Source organism: Mugil cephalus, chromosome 6, assembly GCF_022458985.1.
Source record: "Mugil cephalus isolate CIBA_MC_2020 chromosome 6, CIBA_Mcephalus_1.1, whole genome shotgun sequence".
Lineage (NCBI taxonomy): Eukaryota > Metazoa > Chordata > Actinopteri > Mugiliformes > Mugilidae > Mugil > Mugil cephalus.
The window spans coordinates 8,236,815-8,259,359 of NC_061775.1; the positions used below are offsets into that span (position 1 = coordinate 8,236,815).

Here is a 22,545-nt window from a genome sequence, read left to right on the forward strand (position 1 = left end):
AAGGCACATTTTTTATTCTTTGGCTTCAGCAGTTGCTGTTCTTCACGTGACCCTGTGCATGTGTTTATTTATGAGTCTGTATTGTGGTTACTTGTTATGCACTTTGGCCTTTGGCCTTTTAAATGTGCTATAGAAATAAACTGGTATGGCATAGTATGATGCTCGCCACTTTATTGGGTGCACTAGTGAAAACGAATGTATTCAATGATGACAGTCCTGCACTAAATCTTAGGTTCGTCAACGTTATAATTTTCAATTTATTTTAAAGTGTCTGAAAGGTGGTAGTCCAACTGCACGGTCATTTTGGAAAAGGTATTTTGTGGCGGCGTTAAACTGAATTGAATTAAACGCGTGTTTCTTATTTAGCCTGGCCCACTGATTACTCTACAGTTTTCAAAATAGCATAAACATGTGTCGTATTCAGTAGTACGACAAACCACAGCCTCCAAAGTGAAACCACAGTTGTATGAGCAGCTACGACACCGCGCCTCAACCTTCACGAAGCTAAGATTGAGAGCAGGGCTGATACAGTACAATGCATTAGTGTTTACTGGTGTACCTAATGAACTGGCAGCCCATTGGCGGCTGGTGCAAGGATGTGTTACCATTATTTGGGAAGATATCCTCAAGTCAGTCAGTGGTAATAATTTAAAGATTTGAGTCAAGAATCTTGTTCATGCTAAAAAAAAAAAAAAAAAAAAAAATCATCACACATACGCCAGATCTTTCACACTCTCAAATATCCATATGAAACATTTGCCTCGACTAAAAAATAGTTCAAGTAAATCGAGAGACAACTGGAGAGTTTTCTGGGTCACTTCGGTGCGGCTGATCTTCCTTGATTAAAGCTGTGGATCTAAATTTCAGCTGAAGGTGCTGCTTCATTTGTTAAATCAGTCGCAGCTGATCACCAGACCTCACGAGAAGGCGCAGTGGCCTCCAGACTGAAGTGAGAGTCTCCTCCACATTTCCATGAGTGGCATGTTCAGCTGTTAGCTGCTCTGTGATTTGGCTGTTTGTTACTTCGCTTCTGTTGCGATCAAATTTAATTTTACTGTTTGTACATTATCCAAGCGGATGGAGAAGTATATGCAAAAGCAAAATTACCCATATGTCTGTTTTTCCTTTATAGCCAAAATTAGTCTGCACAAGGTGCTACACTGGTGTTATGAACTGGATGTTTTCTTCTTGAACTGAGAGGAAACTGCCAATTAGAGGTCTTACATTACAGGTAAACCTTTAGTTAACAACACCTGCACCGTTGTGTTTGTGCAGGATCAGTTGGAACAGCGTGAGAACATCATGCTCACTTTTAATTTGTGCGTCTAAAGGAGTCGTTAAATTTCAGTTTGTGACATCAGGGCGCTGGGGGATATTATTTATATCGGTTCTCAACCTGTGAAGCAACATCAGCGCAGAGTAAATAATGTTACGTAACCCGGCGAGGACCTTAAAGCTAATGGATGTGCATACGTGTGTAAATTGAACACGTGGCTGCCTTCAGATGTGCGCTCAGCTCTTGGGTCGGTTGCGTTCGCTGGCCTCATTCACTATGCGTCGCAGTTTTTTTTTTTTTTTTTTTTTTCCCCATTGTTCCAGGTGAGAGAGGTGCTGACTCTGACCCGAGCTCGGTGCTCCCTCAGAGAACAGGCTCGTGAATCAAAGGGGCCGTCTGCTGAGGGTTATTAGTCGACATTAGCTCTATCACAAGGAGAAAATGGAAGCCAGGTGTCTTTGGCTGCACGTGGCTTTTTTTTTTTTTCTCGCGTGCTGCGGGCTGATTTCACAAGTGTTGCTCAGTCGGTGCCTTTTAAGGTAGAATGGAAAACACAAGGCTTGATAGATAAATTATTGATTCTTCTGTGCCACACGCTGCATAAGCCAAATACAGCGTTTGGTGTAATTTCTTTGTAATTAGACGGAGAGGAGAGGCTGCTGACTGTTTAAGCGTCTTGTGTTTAATGTCCAACCATCTGTCACATCGTTAACCCATGTACCATTCTGCATCAGCTGTAGTGTGTGTTGGTGGTGGTGGTGACGATGGAAAGACGTGTTTCGGTGATTTCCAGCATCCGTGCAGCAGTTTCCCGACATGCTGGCAGAGCAGCGCTTTAAGAGTCGCAAATAAAAACAGCAGACGGTCCGTAAACAGAGACGGGAAAAGTTGATACCGTGCCTAAAATATACAAAACACATCTGATACGTCATCCAATAAATGTGTTGTTCCATTAGAAAACATGCGTTTGCTGCGCATGTTTAGTTAGTTGCCTTAATTCCAGACTAAGGCAACACAGATTTTACATACCCTACCTTTAACCTGTATCACTGTATGTGCAAACACAGTGATATTATCAGAAACTACACCGTGTCATAATTTAGCTCCATAGTGTTCCCACGCAGCTGCAGTCTGCAAGTTTTTTTATTCCCCACAATCAAAGTGAACCTACATTTCAGATCTTATTTTTGCTCCTCCGACAGAGTTTTGTGCGTGCGCTCCCTTTAAAACAAGCCTTTCATACGTTAAGCTAGTTTGCGTGATGAGCCCCGCAGCAGGGAGGCGTCCTGTGGATCACACTGTGCAGCATCTGTCAGTGAAGGATCTTAAAGGGGAGGTCCTTTTAAAAAGCAGCTCAGCCCAAATGTGTCATAATATCTGATGACGCCGCGTCGAGGGGGAGGTTGTTTCGCCGCTTCTTCTCGTAGAGCGACGCCGCCAATGACAAGCGCCCGGGACGCCTCTCATTGGCTCCAGAGAACGGTAAACGTTCACGCGTGAAAGAGTCGAGGTGAGCGCTCGGTTTACGTCAGATCCTGCGTATGTGTAATTGCAGGGTGTTGTGCGGCTCGGCGGTGTGAATATAATGCTGTGTGGGTGCCACAGCTGGCTTTTAAATAGCTGTCTTAGTGTTTAGTCCCATTCACGGCTTCTCATCATCGCCAGTCCTAATTTGTCCCCATAGTTCCCTGTCTGCACCACAGTATTAATCTCACTTTATCTGCTCCCTTTTCTTTCCTTTCCTTTCCTTTCCTTTCCTTTCCTTTCCTTTCCTTTCCTTTCCTTTCCTTTCCTGAGCCTCATCCATCTCCTCCCCTGTGACTGATTCCCTCGGTCCAGCCTGTCATTTGTCACCCTCCGTCAGTCCTCCTCGCTCCCTGTTTTCCTCTGTTCTCCACTTTAGGCACTGCCCGTCAGAACTGCTGACGGAAGCACAAAGGTTGGGTTGCCTCCTGTGCAGCTTGGAACCATCCATCGACTTCCTCCTCACTCCTTCGTCAGGGTCCTCCTCTGCCCTCTCCTCCTCCCTCCGCGGCTGCACCTGCCAGATTCAGTTTGAGGGACGGCGCGTTTTGGGGCTTTTTTTGACCCACTGCCAAGTTATTTGATGTCACGTTATTTTGCGTAGACGATGACGCAGTTCCCTCACGGCTTACGTGGTGCTGGTCGTGCCTGCAAGTGGGGGATTGCAGTACAGTGGCTATTTTAAACCGGAGTAGTGCTGCTGTGAGCCGCTGTGCTCGGCCGTGGTTTTTTAATTTTCACGGCGATGCCCGCTGGATGGATGAGTGAGTCGACGAGAAAGGGGAGAAGAGTGAGGTAGAAAGGGCAGGAGAGACGTAGAAAATGCTTTTTTTTTTTTTTGTGCTGTGGTGAGTTTGCAGCTATGATAAAGCTCTAGCTCAGTTTCACGCTCACGGGGCTGCGGTGTTATACTGCACTGGGGTTCCTTCAGAGGGCAAATAAGGCAAAGACCTGCTGTTTTCAATTAAGAGAGTTTCTGCGCCCACTGCGCAGGCTGTTATTAATTCATAAGTAGCACCTGGAGCACGAGCACAGAGAGCTGACAAACCGATCTGAGCCGCCCACATAGAATTAGAAGCGATTATTTTCAAGCAAGAAAGCATTTGGCTGCTGCCTGTGGGTACCTCACTTGTACGTGTCAAAGCCCTTGTGTGTACGTCCTTTGATAGACTTGTTTTACTCTGTGTGTCACCTGGTTGAAGTTTAGCTAACAGCCGATTTAAATTATAACCACTCTTACACGGTTATCCTAATTTAAACACTTAAACAGACTTTAATGTCCGTTTAACTAGTTTAACACTCACCTGTCTGTTCTTCTTCCTTCTTTTTTTCAAGCGCTGTGTTTACTCCACATTCTAACAAAGAAACAAAGAAATGGTAAAAAAAAAAAAAGGCTGTAGAAACTGGAAGCCATCCCCTTGCGTTGCCAGGAAGTAGATATGGGACCATATTTTGTCTTTTTTGGTCAAATGAATAATCAGTCAGAAATGATTTGCCATCTGAGTCTCATCAAAGCGAATGGCATGCAGAGCCTTACAGCGGGGAAGAAGCATTCATTAAAGTCTAACCCTAGCAGTGTTGATCCAGAGGAGTAGTAGAGAAGATTTAGGTTATGAACACACCCATGTCACCTCATGGTGCCTGATCAGAAGCAAAGACTGTGTGGGACGCACTAGAAAAAGTCAGTCCACAGATGCTCCAGTCCGGATTGAACGGGGCCACATGAGTTCATATCAGACGTGTTTGTATTTAGGATTTAATGTGTAGCTGATTGTGTTAGGTTAGTTGTTGTGGAAGAGAAACAGTTTGTTCCAGTTTATTCAACTTCCCTGTTGTTAAGAAATAATGTGTGAGGATTTAGGCCATTTAAGACTAGGCAAATAATTTTGCTATAATTTAATGCTTCATTATCACGTATTACATTGCTGGTGCTGCTTAATAGCTTTTTGTTTCAACATTTTTTAATAGCTTTTTCTGAGATTGTTTACTCAGCAGAGATTCAACCATATAATTGTGTTTTAATACATTGTAATACGCATCACGATGATAAATTTCTTCCCCTGTTGAGTGTGTAATCCAGCCCTCTGTCTGCCTCACAGAAATAAGTTAGTAGGCAGAAATATGTTCTATAGAAAAGTACTTTCACTGCATTGCAGGAAAAAGAATATTTTCCCTCGCTCCTCTCCAGCTTCTTCCTGCAGAATACCTTCTGTTTCCAATGTGTTTCCACTTTCTGTGGGCAGGATTCATTTTCTGTACAGTTTGGCGCTAGATCAGTAGCTGCAGACTGTGTTTATTGGCTGCGTTGTGTTTTATTGAAAGTCTGCTGCTGTTTGTCTCTCGGTTTTTCTTGAAGCGTTCATCTTTACCTACAGTACCTGTGGAGATCATCTCTTCACATGTGCTGCAGCCTCACGCTGAGCATAAGACACAGAGCTGAGCTAGAACGGTTTTCCTAGTGTGAGGTTGCACAACAACGCACTGGCACCGCTGGCGTGTGCAGTAATCACATGTTGTGCTGGATCGTCTGTGTTTTCATCTAGACGGCACCTTAGTGGTGGTGATCAGGGGCGAGCCAGGTTACATGCAGCTCTACACCGCGTTTAGATTGAGGCATGAGACGACCGTGTGACCAGTAGGTGTGCAGGAAAAACACATTGTCATATGTCGCCATCGGAAGAGGCACAAGGTTGGTACTGAAGCCTGGGTTTCAGCTCTGCACTCAGACAAGATGCTGCATTGAGTCTGCTGCCGGCTGTGTAGGTTCTTCCGTGCAGGTACGATGTGACGGGAGCAGCGGTGAGCTGAGCTGTTGTGCAACTCTGTCCCTTCTGTAGTTAGAGCAGATTAGCCTGTACTGAGTCACCACCACGGCTGCTGGAGATGCTGCTCTCAGCAGTTACACAGCAGCACAGGAGTCAGACTGATCACCACCTAGTTTGTTTCTGTCAGGTAGTACTATTACCTCTCCTCTCCTCTCCTCTCCTCTCCTCTCCTCTCCTCTCCTCTCCTCTCCTCCGTCCTTAAAAGGACCTCTTTCTGCCGCCCCACAGCTCCCACCGTATTCTGAAGATCAGCAAGGATCACCGAGCTCAGTTCTGATCTGGGAGCTCGGTGATGGAAATATACTGAAATTGCATAAGAGTTTGCACACAGTGTGTGTCATTTTGCCCGGAGGAATGAGCTGTTTTTAGATTTGCCCAGAGAGCAGGATGCTGCAACCCTGTCTGATTCTCCAGGAGCAGATTGACCTCCCCGCCGAAGTACCGAGCATGTCAGTCCAACAGTATAAATACATTTGAAACCCCTTGTGAGTACAGAATGAAGTATTAATTGAACTCATCCACACAGAAATGCTAATGCTACAACTATGTGTGTGGACTGACTCAGTCCTCATATTGACTCACACTGTGGGTAAATGTCAGATTCCTACTAACACACGAGGAAACGTCTGCACAGCTGAGTGTCTTATTGAATTATTGTGGTGTAAGTGTGTGTGTGTGTGATGCGTTTGAAATCCTCCCGCCAACACTAGACCTGTCTTTGTACCCTTTAATGCACACAACCCTCTCTTACATCCCCTCACCTTGAATTTCCATTTCAAAGTCCGCTGAGCTTTCAGGCCCCTCCGAGGAGAAATTACACTTTCATACCCACCTGTTCCATTAGCTCAATCCACAGTGTGAAATTAAGATTTACATGTCCGTGGCTCCTCTGAACGGTGCGGAGACTCAGACTGGAGCCTGGAGTCAGTAACTGGGCCAGTCATTTGAACCACTTCACGTAGTCACTTTGAATGTTTAATTCAAAGAGCATCGGCAGACGTGACGTTTTATTGATGTTTCTTATCTGAAGGATTCTTTTGTGACACGAGTGTAATTGCTTGCGTTAAAGAAATAATCACTCTTTGTGATTTGGTCACAGAGACTGAGTTTTATGTTCATTCACACCAAAGCAGTGGCACGGAGACGTCCAGAAACCCAGAGAAAGAGACAGACAGTCTCTTAGCTTCCACCTGTCCCTGCATTAGTCCCATCTTATCCCAATAATCCAGACAGTCTCATAGCCTGGAGAGAAGACGGGATTTGGATTATGGATAGTAAAGCAATAGTGACCATAGTCTGGACGGCATTTAGGCTGCTCTCTGTCTGCTAGTGTAAACCACAACAAATCCTGGCACTGGAAGAGTCCAAAGATGTTCAGTTATGTCCTGTTGCTTCAGTTTAAACCATTTACAATTTAGCCATTGTTTTAGTCAGCCATTGTTTTCCTTTAAAAGTTCAAGATTAATGCTGCTTCCGCCTAAACTATTTGGCCGGTTAGTGCAGCCTGTTTGTTCTGGTGTTAAATGTCCATCAATCCCTGGCGCAGGCTGAGCAAACTAACCAGGTGTGTTTGAAAAGGACGGTCTCTCACAGCTTCCAGTCTGGTGCAGTTCAGGTGTGATCTGGAAGCAAACGGAACAACGACGGGATCTCTGTGAAGCAGTAAAGACTCTAATTGGGAACTTTGAAGAATTATAATTCTTCAATTATTCATTCTGGATAAGAATGTGGGCGTGTGATGATTTTCCCGATAAATGAAAAAGGGAAAGGCACGTGAAACTGCAGTGGTATTTCTCTGTGTAGGTAGGTACACTGCCATCTAAAGGGTCAGTTTCTCCCCAGGCTTTCATGGCAAATGTTTGTTCAGATATTTCAGGGTTGACCAGAGCAGCCGCCGCGCCGACAGACCCAACCCGTCGCTCAGTATGTAAGGAGTACACTGAGTAAACAGAGTAAATCAGTTCATGTTGTGGTCAATCGTTATGAAGCAACTACAACATTTAATCAGCTACAAAAAACAGCCCAAATAATAAATAAAATGCCTCACGATTAGCTCTATGTGATGTAATTCTCAAGGTTTCTATAGGTTAATAAACATTCTCATATTTCTATTTTCCTTTATGCACACTGTGTCTGTTCTTTGTCATCTAGCCCGAGGCTAATGGATTTTTTATTTTTTTTTTCTCTAGCCAGCTTTAGCGGGGAAGCTTTTTATTAAGTCCGCTTCCTCGCCTGGTGCTATTGATCCTGACGCATGGCTTGGCATAGTAAAAAGCTGTCCTCCCCAGCCTCTCGCTCCCTACGCGCATTCACCGTATTGTACAAAGTGTATGATGCAGACTGACAGCAGAGGACAGAGCGTCTCTTTCCCCTCTGTGGGCACCACGTTGTTCAGTAAATCAAAAGAATACCGAGGGGAGTGGGTTGTGGAGAGAAGGTTGTGGACGTGCTGTGCTGGCACCAACTTGCCAGTTTATATTTTGATAGCGTATCTATAGCTGGGTTGAACCGACTTTATCACAGAGTCAGTAATTAGCAGGCCTAATTGACAGTGAACGCTCCTGTGTGTGTTTACAAGCAGAAGCGCTGAGGATAAGCTTGTAAGGGTGGTGTTTTACCAGAGTGCTGTAATAGCGAACATTTAAAGCCTCTTTGAAAAGATTAGCATTAGGACGCTGATGACTCTTTAATAATAAGCATCGCCATCCAAATAGCTGATTGAGGAGGCCAAGTAAGAGGAAATATTGACATAGATCCAAACAGATATGTATATATATATGTGTGGATCAACTTTAACTTTTGCCTAATTATACTATTCAAGATTTATTCAGCGTATAGCTAATTAAGAAAGGCGTTCTCCTACTGTTCTCAGCCATTAATAATTGTACATAGAGCTTTAAATTTGATGGCTTTTGCTGATTGTGTCTTTATTATTTATTTGCTAAAGGTTATTTTCTATGTCTTCAAACAGTGTAAAGGTTAAACACTGAACCCCGGCTATGATTTGCTTTTCCATCGCAGGTAATTATGTGAGACGTCTTGTTTACACAGTGTTAGCCCAATAATAAAACAGCTTGCTGTCATCCTCATCTGCTGACAGACCCGTGAAGAGGTCAGTGTGGCTGAAAACAAAGCCTGCACAGACTCGTCCTGGGCCTTGAGATTATTACATGTGTGCGCCGAGTAAACATCACATTATGAAAGACACGAGGAGACTAATAACACTAGAGTGTGTCCAGAGATGCTCAATTATTTTTACAGTCTCCTCTTGCTCATTCAGCGGCGGAGGACGAGGGCCACTCTGGCTGCTGCTGAAATCAAGGGCTCAACGGTGGAGTCGCCCCATGACACTGATTTAGGATCAGTTTGCCCACGCTGTTGTGTAACACTCCTGAGCGAGGTGAACTAGGCTGAGGTTAACCATGTATGAACATATTCTAAAAATGGAGGCCCTTGAGGCGGCTCTGCCCGTCTGAACTCCTACAGCATCGTGGACACGAGAGAACCAGTAGAACTCTCCTCTAAAACAACCACACGCTGTTGTTGGAGATGATGTTACAATCCCACAGCAGGCGACCAGGCAAAATACTGTCACGAGAGCCGACGGTAGTTTACTCCGCTTTGTACTCAGCAGGATGTTGTTGGTTTTTGTTGGTTTTTCCGCTCTTTTAAAATTGATGGAGTTCCTGTAGGTCGGGTCAGGCACTTTGATACGGTGATAAAAATGCTGTGTTGTCGTTGCATGAAAAATTAACAATCAAGTCAATCGACTGGAGCGGCATCACGGAGCCCCCGCTGAGATAACAAACAGTCATGTCAGAGCCGGCCTCGTTACTTAGCTCTTCCTCAGAGAGTCCCCGTGTTGATCTGGGTCAGACGGTTCTGTCGGTAAAACACATCACTACCTGCTGCAGAGTGTGGTGGGAACAGTTAGGAGACAGCCCTGTGTTGTTGGTTCTTTTTGTTTGCGTTCACTAATCTACCACAAATGTTTGGATGTTTTGTTATACACCAGTCAGGCGTATCATTATGACATTACAATGAATACTGTGTAGGTCTTCCTTATTCCTTGTTCTCCTGTCAGTGGTTTTAATATTGTGGCCGATCGGTGTATGTAATATCTTTGCCATTAAATATCATTGTGTCAATATTCAGCCTTTCTTGTATGTGCGCTTGCAGTCAGGAGCTCTGACTAACACCGATGATCTCATTACGAGGTCATGTTCTTCCGGGAAACCTGGGTCCTGGTATTTATGTGACTGTTACTTTGATACAGATCACCACCTGGCAATGGCAAGGCCAGATAGGCAACAAATAGGCCCCCAGACATGCTGCAATAGAAAACTCTACAGACCATATCAGACCAAGCCACGTTATCTCATTCCTCCATGGTCCAGTTGCTTAGATTCTTTCAGCAGTGGACGGGGTCAACGTGGACTCTCTGACTGGTCTGCAGCTAAAGCTGTGACACTCTGTGTGTTCTGACGCCGCTCTATGCGCATGACATTTTGAAGCGGCTTGAGCTACAGTAGCTCGTCTGTTTGATCCGTGAGGGTCAGCCTTCGCCCCCCTCGTGCGTCAGCGAGCCTTGGCCACCCAGGACCCTGTTGCCGGTTCACCGCCTTTTCTTCCTTGGACCACTTTTGATCGGTATTGACCTTGAAGACCAGATGCATCCCACAAAGTGCACCAGCTTCGGAGCTGCTCTCTCACCCAGTTGTCTAGACGTCACTATTTGGCCACTTGCCCATTTCCCCTGCTTCTAACACATCAACAGGTGCCAAGATAACAAGATGCTCTTCACCTGTCAGAGGTCGTAATGTTATGGCTGATAGGTGTTCATGGCGCCGTATACGTCTGCGTGGCTGTGCTAATGCCCCATTTAACAACACGTGGAAGGCGGCATCTGTCTGCTGATTCCAGGCGCACGTGCCTTAGTCATAAAAACGCTGGTTGACCTCATTTTGGGGCGCCATGGAAACAAGAGGGAGGAAAAGGGTGCGTGTGAGGGAATCTAGGCACGAGGCAGGAGCAGATATATCTTTATATATCTATCGCGTACAGCTCTAGAGCACCACCCAGAAAGTAATGCAGGTTATTGAGGCGGATGTCACATTACATTACTGGGAGAAGGTTTTAATAGAGGAGTGAAAAACGTCTGGAATTAAGATCAAGTTAGCAGATTATCCCACATGTTTTTGATGCAAGGCATCCATGTAGGGACTTCTTCAGGAGCCACGCCGTCCTTTTAAGCAAGTTTGGACACGAGTCAGTTCCACATGTGTTTGCATGTCTTTTTATGTGGTTGTGTTGCTGTTGCAGACCTTCCATGAATTGTGACGACTTTATGGAAACGCTTTTCATAATTTACAGGTTGATTAATTACAGAAATATCCACTGTTGTCCAGTGTGTTGCTTTAACATTGATTAATAGACTGATCAGATGTTAGTACATATAGGCAGAGTGGATGCTCTGCTGTGACACATGCATTACCATTTTAATGAACTGGCTAAACTCTGTGGAGTAAACATAAAAGCTCTTGGACGCTCTTGTTTGGACGCTTCTGCATGAACTGGAAACAGCCACGGTTCGCTGAAGCTGTGCCGTGAGTCTGGGCATATGAGCAGTTGATCATATTTGTGCATCACGCGCAGCTTTTTATGTGTGAGAGTAATGCGCACAGGTCTGTGTCTCACTTCGCCTCTCACGCCCATCACTAGCCGGTAATGGACCACTCACTTAAGGGTCGTAAGAAAGCCATAACCCAGCAGTCTAGCTAGGCAACAGGTTCGGCGAGAAGCTATTTATTTGGAAGGGCCTATTTGTTGTTCCGTCCCCTGAAGAACTCCACAGCTCGCCGCAGCGTTATGGTGAAGGGCTCATTTTTCCTCGTGTCCTCGTTCTGCAGCCTCTTAACACTGAACCACAAGGGTTCCTGTTAAAGGTACATGGAGAGATGATGACGCAAATGACATTGTGGTGTAAGAAAGGTTCATTGCTGAAGACACCTTTTAGATTAGTTGACTTTTCAGTTAACGCGCCTTTAATTTGTATGTGATGACTCATAAATCAATACGTGAGAACAACATGTCAGCTTCTGATTTAGTGAAAGGGTTTTGGAGACGTTTACAGGTTGAAAAATGCCTCATAAATACTTCACAGTCAGACTGATGCTAGATGCGCGGCCTGAGCAGAACATTGATAGCAGCATGTCAAAAAGGCAGCCGTCAGACTGCGCTATGTGGGTTCAAATACGGCCGTGTTACTGTTAAAACTGTCACGGCGCTCGCAATCAAGCAGGGAGCACGTGTTTGGACTCAAGTCTCCACACACACACCCCCATGTCTCTGCATACTGTAAGAGCTGTCCTAACAGGTGTAGACATGCAGAAAGAAAGAGAAGTGGCTGGAGTAAGATGTACAGATGACACTAACCCAGCCAGTCGCCCGCATGCACACACAGTCACAAATGAATAGGCATGGCAGAAAAAAGCAGGAGAGCCTCCCCTTAAATTATCTGCATTGCAAACATTCCTCCATCAGCATGTCGGTGTTGGGTTGTTTTCCTCCGATTTTTCTCCCGTGATATTCCAGCTCGCAGGGAGCTCTATTGGCACGATTGGTTTGCTCGTCCCAGTGTGAATATGTGTGGGGCAGAGGGAGAGAGACAGCGGGATGGAGCAGGAGGAGGGGAGGCAAACTGGCTATTCTGTGGCTCAGTCACATGGGCGTCCACGAGAGGCAGGCTGACAGGCGCACAGAGGCTGAGAGGCTGGCTACCAGGTCAGCTGCAAACACAGAGTCAAGCTGCGAGCATATATTCCCACTCCTGAGCGACACTGGGTTATGTACACTAGGTTAGCTGTTACTGTCCCCGCTAGTGTGGGACTCACAGTGTTAGAGGAAGACCCAAATAGAAAGTCATCTTCCGTCTCTGGGCATCCTTATTTAGCCTGAATTGTTCACAATGATAATGCACATGCCTTGAACGCTTTCTTTAAAGGTGCTTTGCCTCAAAACATGGAGGCATTTGTGATTTAAACCGTAAAGCTGATCAAACATTACTCAGAGTTGTTTATGTCCGATGAGATCTGAATCACCCAAAACTTTTTTTTTCCAAACCAGATTACAATACAAATAAAGGAGTCAGGCATTATGACATGCAGATATACCAGGACTAGTTTTACCTGGTCATTTCTAATAATCACGGTGGTCATCTGTGATCTTAATCATGTGCGATCGTCCATGCCCGTGATCTGTAAAGTAAAAATTACACCTCAAATTACCCACTAATAATTTTTTACTTTTTCACAACTGAAAAATTGATTTGCGTCTTCTTTCTGCCTCGCGTCTGTTAATAATTAGGAAGGATGTGCTATAATTCAAAGTTTGGACAGATGTTAGAGATGTTAAATCAAGCATTAATGTGTTCATTGGCAAAGTTGGAGCTGATTTAAATACCGCCAGGCCATTGGTAATTTCTTCTTGATAAATAGTATCAGTAATTAATGAGTAATTAAAACAGTCTCTGATGCAGTGGAGTGCGATGGAAAGTAGCGGAGCCATAACAACGGAATGTGAATTTGAGTAAAGCACCCAGTTTGTTTATCCCGAGTGAATTAGGTAATTTCTGAACCACAGGACGTCCTCAGGTAAAACCACTCCGGCTTTAATGGAGGCATTCTGACCAGAAAACACTGGTGTAATCTCTTACATTAGTCAGTAACCACGTGGAAGTCTAATGCCTGTGTAAATGGTACGTTTTATTCCTATCCACCTAAATCAAACCTTCAGATCTGCTCATAAACACAGAGGGGCTCCCAGTATGTCTCAGCTGCATGGAAGCCGTTGTATCTTACAGTAAGTGAAACCAGTGCAGTCGTGAAGATCTTGATTCTTTATCTGGTGTCCAACAGTTTCTAAACATGTTAACAGTCTGGTCCATCTGTGATATTGGTCTCAACACTCAGACGGTTTTGCTGCTGTTTGGTCATGAATTCCACCATCTGGGCGGCTGATAGTGGTTATGATGACAACAGGGAGGGAATTAATCAGACGTCTCCCGTCCACTCTCTTCATTCCACAATTCCACTTGCTCATTTTGTGGTCTCTCTTTTTCGTGCCTTGCTTGGCCCTTTTTCTGTTATCATGCTGAGCGTTATATGTCTATAATTAAACATCTATTTCAGGCCTCCCTGCTGAAAACAGTTCTCTGATTGCCTTTCTCTGCTGCCTTCATCCTGTTATTAGACCAGTAATGGTCGTAACGTAGCAGATGTAACAGTGCTCTGCTTCTGACGTTTACTACAATACAGCGTGTGCTTTTAGCATTTGGTTGTTACTGGCTGTAGGTGATTTTAACCATGAGTTCACCATGACTGATGCATGGATTGTATACACAATGATTCCTGAAGAGGCATGTAGAGGCTCCGTGCCCCGGCATCTTCCAAATCTCAAGTCCGTCCAACTCCCAGCTAATTGAAACACGAGACGAAAAGGTGGAACATGAGCGGGGTTGACGCCGATGCCAAGGTTAACAGCTGGCACGCGCCTGCCACTCAAAGCGGCTACACCTTTAATTATACATAGCTTTAATCCATAATGTAATATATGTAATAACTGGTTAAATCCAGCCACGTTGGCTTCGTCTTTCGGCATCTGAGTTTGCCGCTTGCCGCTGTCGCAACAATAACGCGCGTCCAGTCACAAACACAGAGCCGTACACGAGGCTTTAAAAGGACCTGCTGCCTGCGTAGCTGATGTTACAGTCACCTGTCGTTGTGTTTGACACTGTTATCATGTCACCCCTTGGGATTCATCTCAGACACGGAAACCACCGAGGACGCTGAGAATTGGAGCCTCTCCATCACAGAGCCACTCACAGTATTTTTCTTTTTCTTTCTTTCAGATGCTGCCGCTAAGAAAGCCTTCATCACAGAGGTGAGCCGCCATCTGTCTCAGTGATCATCTGCTCCGTTGGGCTTCTCTGTTTGTTCTGATCTGCCACTGATCAGTACGAGCCTCCGCTTTGGTTTTAGGCACAAAAAGTAAAGCCATAGTGGTTTCATTTAAGGATCATAGAGTTTTAACACTGGCTTCAAATAATGTCCCTCACATCTACATATACATACATATTTACATACATATGTATATACATGTATATATATGCAGTATATATGTGTATATATGTATATATATGTATATGTATGTATATATATATATGTATATATATATATATATATATATATATATATATACACATGAATATATACATGAATATATACATGAATATATACACCAGACCAGTCCAAAGTATTAAGCATCGTTTTCTTTGACTTTGCTGAACCACTTGGCTCTCATGATCTTAATCCTTTTAATTTGGTAAATCCCATTCATCTGGGATATACTGCCCGCTACTTTAAAGCAAACCTTTTAAAGTATTGAACAATCTATTTAATTGGAGTATTTAATACTGCTTAAAGGTCAGATTAAACCAAACATTAAGTTCAATGAACGCTACTTAACAGTGTCATCAAGTGTTAACACTGGCTGAAATGTAAATCATTCAGAGTAGCTTCTACTATTAAGTAGTCAGATTACATTATAAAGCACACAGTCAGGTGTGAAGATGTGCACAGTTTGAGTTTGATTAATAAGGTACATTTCACTGATTAGCAAAAGTGCTTCAGAATGAATGGATACCTGCTCAGTGAACTGTCAAAGCTTGAAATGCCCCTGAGTCACTCTCACTCTCTCTTTGTGTCATCAGATGCCCTCGTCTTCAGGCCAGCCTGGTCAGGGGAAGAAGATTGGCCACAGAGGGGTGGATGCATCAGGCGAAACTACTTACAAGAAGGTACTGTGGAAAGCACTGTTTCCATGGATAATACTTTTAGACAGAAACCACAGCCGTGATTCTGTCCTATTTCTCGAGCCAGGATGATTTTTCTAAGGCAGTATTTCATTGATATGTCTCCCTCCCTCCCCCCTCTGCAGACCACATCGTCAGCCTTGAAAGGTGCCATCCAGCTGGGCATCGGTTACACAGTGGGCAACCTGAGCTCCAAGCCTGAGAGAGACGTATTGATGCAGGACTTCTACGTAGTGGAAAGCATCTTTTTCCCCAGGTCGACAGTACACCCAAACAAAATGCTATTAATTAGAGGACGTGTGCTATGAATGTGTGTAGTTACTAAAGTGGGTGTTTTTTTATTGACTGATTTTTCTCAATCTAGTGAAGGGAGCAACCTCACTCCAGCCCATCATTTCCCGGACTTCCGCTTTAAAACGTACGCTCCTGTGGCCTTCCGCTACTTCAGAGAGCTGTTTGGCATCAGGCCAGATGACTACCTGGTAAGATTTCACTCCAGTCTGTGTTCCTAAATAAGCTCATTTAAATAAACAGGTAACCTCACATGAGCGTTACATGTGTTAGAAATGATGTGTTGAGCGTTGAAAAGCAGAAACAAAAAGAAAAACTGAACAAAAAACATATGAATACAGACATGAACTGACTTTAAATTCTAAAGACGGACAGGGTTGTTTTAAAAAAGGAAAGCCTGTCTCTCCCCGTCAGTGTGGAGGACCTGGAGGCTGCATGATTCAATGCACAGCCCTCCCTGAGCAGTCCTGCTCCACACACACACCCCGCTTTGTCAGTGCTTATGCATTCTCCATGTGCACGTTTCTTCAATGCATCGGTACTCCAGCCACGTGGAAGCACCGCACCGTGGCCACTTACCTCTCTCAGTCAGGCCTCGGTCCCTCATCTCTACATGTCCACACCGAACACCTGGACACATGTGATCATCAAACTGTTATACCGCACTCTGCTATGACTCTGGTCATTAAGAAACAAACTAAATCTTTCTTTCTCATTATTATTAATTAGGTTCCTGAGGTGGTCTTGGTGCCATCATTTAGTCTGGTAGAGTAGATGGCGTTCATTTTTTTTTTATTATACCTTTCCACAACAGACTAGTCGACCTTTAAAAGAGCTTCTGTCCTAACGAGGTGTTCGGGAGGAGCATCGTTACAAGAGATGCATTATGTTCTCATTTATATTTGCCTTGGGTGTAACCGGGGTTTGGAGGTGGAAACAAAAACTCTGTTAAAGCTGCTGCCAGGCCACACAACCGCCCACACATGCACAAGGAAACAAGCAACAGATGACAGCTATGCCTGAAACTATGTGAATACATTTTACATAAATAATTGGGAAATTATGTGTGTGTATATATATATATATATAGATATGTATATATGTGTGTGTGTGTGTGAAGTTTTAGGACAGCGCACAGTATCCTTTGGTTTGGTTGGTCAGGGCTTCGTTCTCCAAACTATACCAGAACTATTTCAGGATAAAAACAAGGTGGAAAGCTTGAAGACATGGGGGGGCCGGCCTCAGTCTCTAGACCTTGAACCCCTATGGAGGAGGTTTGTGATGAACTGGACAGAAGAGTGAAAGCAAAGCATCGTACAAGTGCCACACATTTCTGGGAACTTATGCAACAAAATAACTCTCTGAAAAAATATTAGATTTCCATTTTAGAAAGAAAGAAGTGTGTTCACATGTTAAATCAGTGACTTTGATGAGTTGAGGGTTTAGAATATATTTTGGGTTATATATTGATTCAATGATTTTTTTTAACTTCAGTTGTTTATTTGATCTATGCTTTCATTTCAAAGTAAAATGAGACATTCAACTGCATGCATTTCAATAACAAAAAGAAATAAATATTGAAGTGTGCTAAGACTTTTGGCTGGTAGTGTATAAGCAGAAGAGTTGTCAGGTGTAACAACTCGTAAAACTGATGTGCCTCATTGATATTTCACTGGCCGTCCACAGACTGGTTGGTAAGTGCTCAGATGAAGCTGTGAGCAGTTTCGGGTGATGTCCGATCTCAGGCAGCCAACGTTCTTGCTGCTTGTTTATTGCTCTTCATAGAGATAACCAGGAGAGATCACACTCTGAGGAACCTGGTTAGTTAGTAATCTAGTAGATGTCTGTCTAAGTGGTGCCAGACTAGGCAGCTGACTTCTTTGCAACGGCTCATTCCAAGACACAAAAACAGCTGCAGAAGCCATAATATAGTTGACTCTTTAGTGTTGCAAAGTATAGGCAGCAGGTAGATAAATATCTATTTAGCTCTGCTGTTTATTAAAGTACCATCACATCTGCAAAAATACCTTTCCGTCAGTTAAATAAGGCTTCTCTGTGTGGAGATTGCGACAGCCTCCAGCTCGACTTTATATGCGTCTGTTTGTCTGTGTGGGTTTTCTCCCGGTGCGCCGTCTTCCTCCCACTGTCTGAAAACATGCTTGTTTGATTAATTGGTGATTCCAGATTGTCCGTAGGTGTGCTCGTCTGTGTGAATCGTTGTTTATCTCCCTCCGTTAACCGTGTGAGACTGGTGACCTGCTCAGGTCGTACCCCACTCCTCGCTCAAGAGCAGCTGGGATAGGCTCCTGCTTTGTTTTTCGATTTCAAGTCAGCCACAGCATTCTTGACATTTTTCCTCCAATCCCGTGTAGAAAAAAAAAAGGTATGAAGTTAAACATCAGACTCTCAACAGAAGAATGTTTGTAATGTGAGGAGAGGTTAGATGGCAGAGAGGAAGAAAGGCGCTAACGTGCTGATTAGCTGATCATCTGAAGAGGCGACTTTATAGGAAATAGAAGAAGAACATGATATGAAAAGGCAGATTCTCCCAGCTCAGTCCAGGTGGCTGGGACCTTGAGGAGATGTTTCTCTCCTGTTATTACCTGATGCAGTAAATCTCCTGCAGTTTATTACGCAGCGAAGCTGTGGCAATAAAAACTCAAATGTGTGTGTTTTAATCTCAGTGAGTCAAACTCATGTGTATGTGCTGCCTCCGCTCTGCTCCATCATAGGCTGTACTTCCATCCACACTTTCTGATGTCTCTACATGATGGTTCTCTCAGTGTGTACCGTATATTTTATTGATATTAAAACTCTGGCTCTGTTTCACAGCGTGCGTGTCTCAGCAGGCTGCTGTTTGTGTTGGATGCTCAGCTTTTCTGAAATGATCCTCAGCTCCGCAGGCAACTCCCGGCTCGCAGATTCTGATACAAGGCAGCCGCAGCCAGAGTGCTACGCTCCATTAACATGCTGTTGACAGGGAGATATCACCAGAGTCTTATATTGAGTGACTTTTTTTTTTTCTTAACTTTTTGGTGACATTTACATGAACTACAATCTAAAAAGAGGTTTCCAAACTGAAGGAAAGGTGCATGCACTGCATGTACAGTGTCGTTTGGGCCACAGTTGCTGTGGATCGGAAGCAATTAAAGAATGTAAGCTACTTCTTATCCGAGTCATAACTCAGTTAAGTCTGAACAAACAGATACACACATTCACAGAGCCGGTGAGACTTACACAGATATCACTATCTTCAGTGTTTTTATCAAAATCATCAGATCCTCAAATCCCTTTGAAACCACGGAAAACACTTTTTTATCTTTGGAATTTGCCGATAGCGACCGGTTCAAAAAAGGTTCAGTCTGTACACGTTGAATGAATGACTGCAGGCTAAAAAAATGTATCCACCACTAACACGACTCTTTATTTTGATTGTTTTCATTTTATTTGTGCAGAGTTTTTCCACTCGCAATCAGTCTTATTCCACTTCAAGGTTTCCATCATTGTGGTGGCTGAATGTTTGTTTCTGTGTGCCCGCAGTACTCCCTGTGTAATGAGCCTCTGATCGAGCTGTCCAACCCCGGAGCCAGCGGTTCGGTCTTCTATCTAACCAAGGACGACGAGTTCATCATCAAGACTGTGATGCACAAGGAGGCCGAGTTCTTACAGAAACTGCTGCCTGGATACTACATGGTGAGAGAAATGCGCGTGCAGTCAAAACATGAGTGGGAGGGAGACCTTTAATGGCGACTCTAAAGTGGGAGTCATTTGAGAAGAAAATGAGAAAAATGTGCTCAGCAGAGTTTTATAATGGTCAGATAAGCTGCCGGCACGTTTCAGCTATTGACCTACGCTTCTTCTTTTCTTCCTGCTGAGCTTTGGTCCTTTTGTCATTTGTTGGAGGCATCACTCACGTGTACAGATGTAACAATAAGCCCATACTGTCCATCAAAGCCGTACAGGATTTGCTGATGCTGGAGAAGAGGCAGAGAAGCCTGTCAGAGGCCGCTGCACACACTCATCCATCACACTTTCATTTAAGTGCTGACCTCTCTTTTGTTGTTTATATCTGTTACATGCTTTATATAAGACCCTCGAAATCTCTCTTCAAGGCTCGACGTTCTCTCATATAAAGCAAACACAACAGACTTATCGTCTCTGACTGAGACCTTTTGACGAGGGGCTGGTGGTGTACCTCCAGTAGCCGGATGTGCCGCACTTAAGCCCAACAGAGCGTGACGTTCTCCAACATTCGCTTAATGAAGTCGACCAGGAACAGCTCCATGTATGTCCATGCTAGCAGCCGAGCATCTCTCAGCCCTGTGTTTATTCATGTGCTGCGGGGCAAAGACCACTGCAGGAATTCGTTTAATCACGCAGGGGGACGTTAAGGGCTCGGCACATTTGCCGTGACCTTTTTCCACCGTTGGTCGTGCTCCGAGGCGTTTTCACAGGTGTGATTGGGTCTGAGCGGGTGGTTTAATGAAAGCAGTGGGATTCAGGCTCACGTGGAGCGGCAGTAGCCCCCGGCTGGAGCAGGCGGGCGGAGGAGAACAGTTTTTGCAGGCTCACGGGAAAAGCTTCTAAATGTAGTCTTCATATTGCAAGTGTGTCTGCGTTTGAAGCAAACGCGCTGGTAGGCAGCTGTTGGTGGAGCTCCGCACGCCTCCTACAGCTGGATGAGGAGTCGGGCTCTGAGCGTCACGCGCATCGCAGCGATGTAACCAGCTCCGCTCTCCCCTCTGTGTGTCTGCCCTTCTATTCCACAGCATCCCTCTTCTCTGTCCTCCCCTGACGTCTTAATGTCCTCTCACTCTCCCTCCCTTATCTCCAGCCCTGCCCTCGTCTTTTAATCCATCCTCTCTCCATCCCTCCTTTCTTTTGTGCCCATATTTATTCCCCTCTCCCTCACGTGTCGGTGTTGTTGGCTCGTCACAGCTCTGCCCTCGTAACATTGACAGAAGGGTCGTGTGTGGCTGAGGGCTGAGGATGCTCTTTCTCTCTCCCCCTCTCTTTATCTCTCTCTCTCTCTCTCTACCAGCATCTGTCATGTGAAGGTCATTCACCAAGTGCTGAGCCTTTTCAGCCACACTTCCGTACGCATCCTCCACCTTTCTTCTGTCTGATCATCTTTCTTTCTTTCTTTCTTCTCCTGCCGTCGCTCCCCACTGCTGTGTTACTGCTATATGGATCACCTCTCTCTCTTTTTCTCTCTCTCTCTCTCTCTCTGCACTCATTTCTCTAATGGGACTGAGCTGGACCAGGTCCCAAGGTCGAGGCAGGTTTTTCACTGAGCACCCAGCCCGACTAACCTCATTTATTCAGATTGGAGATAGCGAGGAGAGCCCCGTATGGAGGAAAGACAGGATCATGTGTAGTTGTTGAATCACTTTTTAAAATCCACACAATCCAATGTTGTTGTTCTTGTCTCTGAATAAGTCAGGAATTATTTCTAATATCAGTGCCATTTTTAAAGTTGTTTCAGCCATGTTTAAGCCGTCTCTCTGTGTTTTCACACGTGACCAATAGGACTCAGTTCGATTAGTGAGCTTTTGTTTGTTTTTTTCAGTTATCATTTGGTTCAGTTGTGCTTTCAAACTGCAATTTCTGAAGTGCACCAATCTTTCTGAGTAGCGTCACATGGTTAAAAGGGGCGCTCATTGATTGGACCATGTAGGAGGGGAAATCCCTCCCTCCCTCTCGATGTAAAGAAAGTCAACAGTCAGCGCTGCTGAACACAGACATGGAGCAGCTGAAGTTAACTGTGTTTCTTTTTGTCATTTATCAAATGCTCGTGACTCAGCAAACCGTGCACCATGACCACATAAGGCAGCAAAGCGCGAGAGAATTGCAAGGGAGCATTTTCTCTCTTGCAATTAACGTTAAACGAATAAAAAAGAAACAACACCGGAGGGAAAAAAATTGTCTATTGTTTACTCCAGTGAGTATTCGTACTACCTATGAACTGCACCATAGCTTGGTTGAGCTTTCACACCTGCTCAAACAAAGCAGACTGTCAGAGATGTGGTCTGTTTAAAGCAGACCACACGACTCTGGTGTGAAAGTGGCCTCAGATAGTACATCGAAAGCTAGAAATATTTTAATCAGTTTCAATGCCGTAATTAACAGTTATTCTATTATTTATAGTGTTATAGTGCTTTTTATTCAAGACGTATCTGTGAATTGCAACATGAAACAAAAAGTCACTAGAGCTGCAGCAAGTCGTCTGTGCCGTTGATGATGTCTGTTGGTGTGGTAAATGACAAAACGTTGCAGTGTTTAAACCCAAAGCATCTTTAGATGGTCGCCTGTTCACCCTGAGTCACTTAATTATTTATTTGTATTATTTTTTATTCCATTGCTGTAAAGCACTATGTGCATTCGTGCTGTGAAGGGTGCTACACAAAGAAAGTTTTAGTTACTTATGGTGACAGGAATACGGAAAATGAGCAAAACCTGAACCTGAACATCAGATTTGATGGAATTCTTTCAGCAGAGACCCGGTAAAAATATCTCAGCAACATCTGGTGTGTTTCAGACAAGATCTCAACAAAGACTCTTTCAAGCAGAGATGGATGGCTGGTATGACACAACACTGAAGAACTGAGACTTGCATTGCTCTCTAATCGAGTGCAGAGAGAGAGATATTAAAAGTATTTGCATAAAAGCATTAAAAGTATTCCTCACAATATTCAACATTTCTGCATAAAAATTACTCAAAACATCAGTCCTGACATTAGACAAAGAGAACTCCATCA

At 44.3% G+C, this 22,545-nt stretch overlaps 1 protein-coding gene across 3 annotated transcripts in view; it reads left to right on the top strand.

Annotated features, from left to right (window-relative positions):
• pip5k1ca (phosphatidylinositol-4-phosphate 5-kinase, type I, gamma a) overlaps positions 1–22,545 on the top strand; it is a 43,699-nt gene that overhangs the window by 1,292 nt on the left and 19,862 nt on the right. For all 3 annotated transcript variants that reach the window (XM_047587240.1, XM_047587241.1, XM_047587242.1), the window contains exons 2-6: positions 14,534–14,565; positions 15,395–15,481; positions 15,622–15,752; positions 15,861–15,978; positions 19,328–19,480. In XM_047587240.1, the coding sequence (XP_047443196.1) occupies positions 14,534–14,565; positions 15,395–15,481; positions 15,622–15,752; positions 15,861–15,978; positions 19,328–19,480 (521 nt within the window). The remainder of the gene's footprint in view (positions 1–14,533; positions 14,566–15,394; positions 15,482–15,621; positions 15,753–15,860; positions 15,979–19,327; positions 19,481–22,545) is intronic.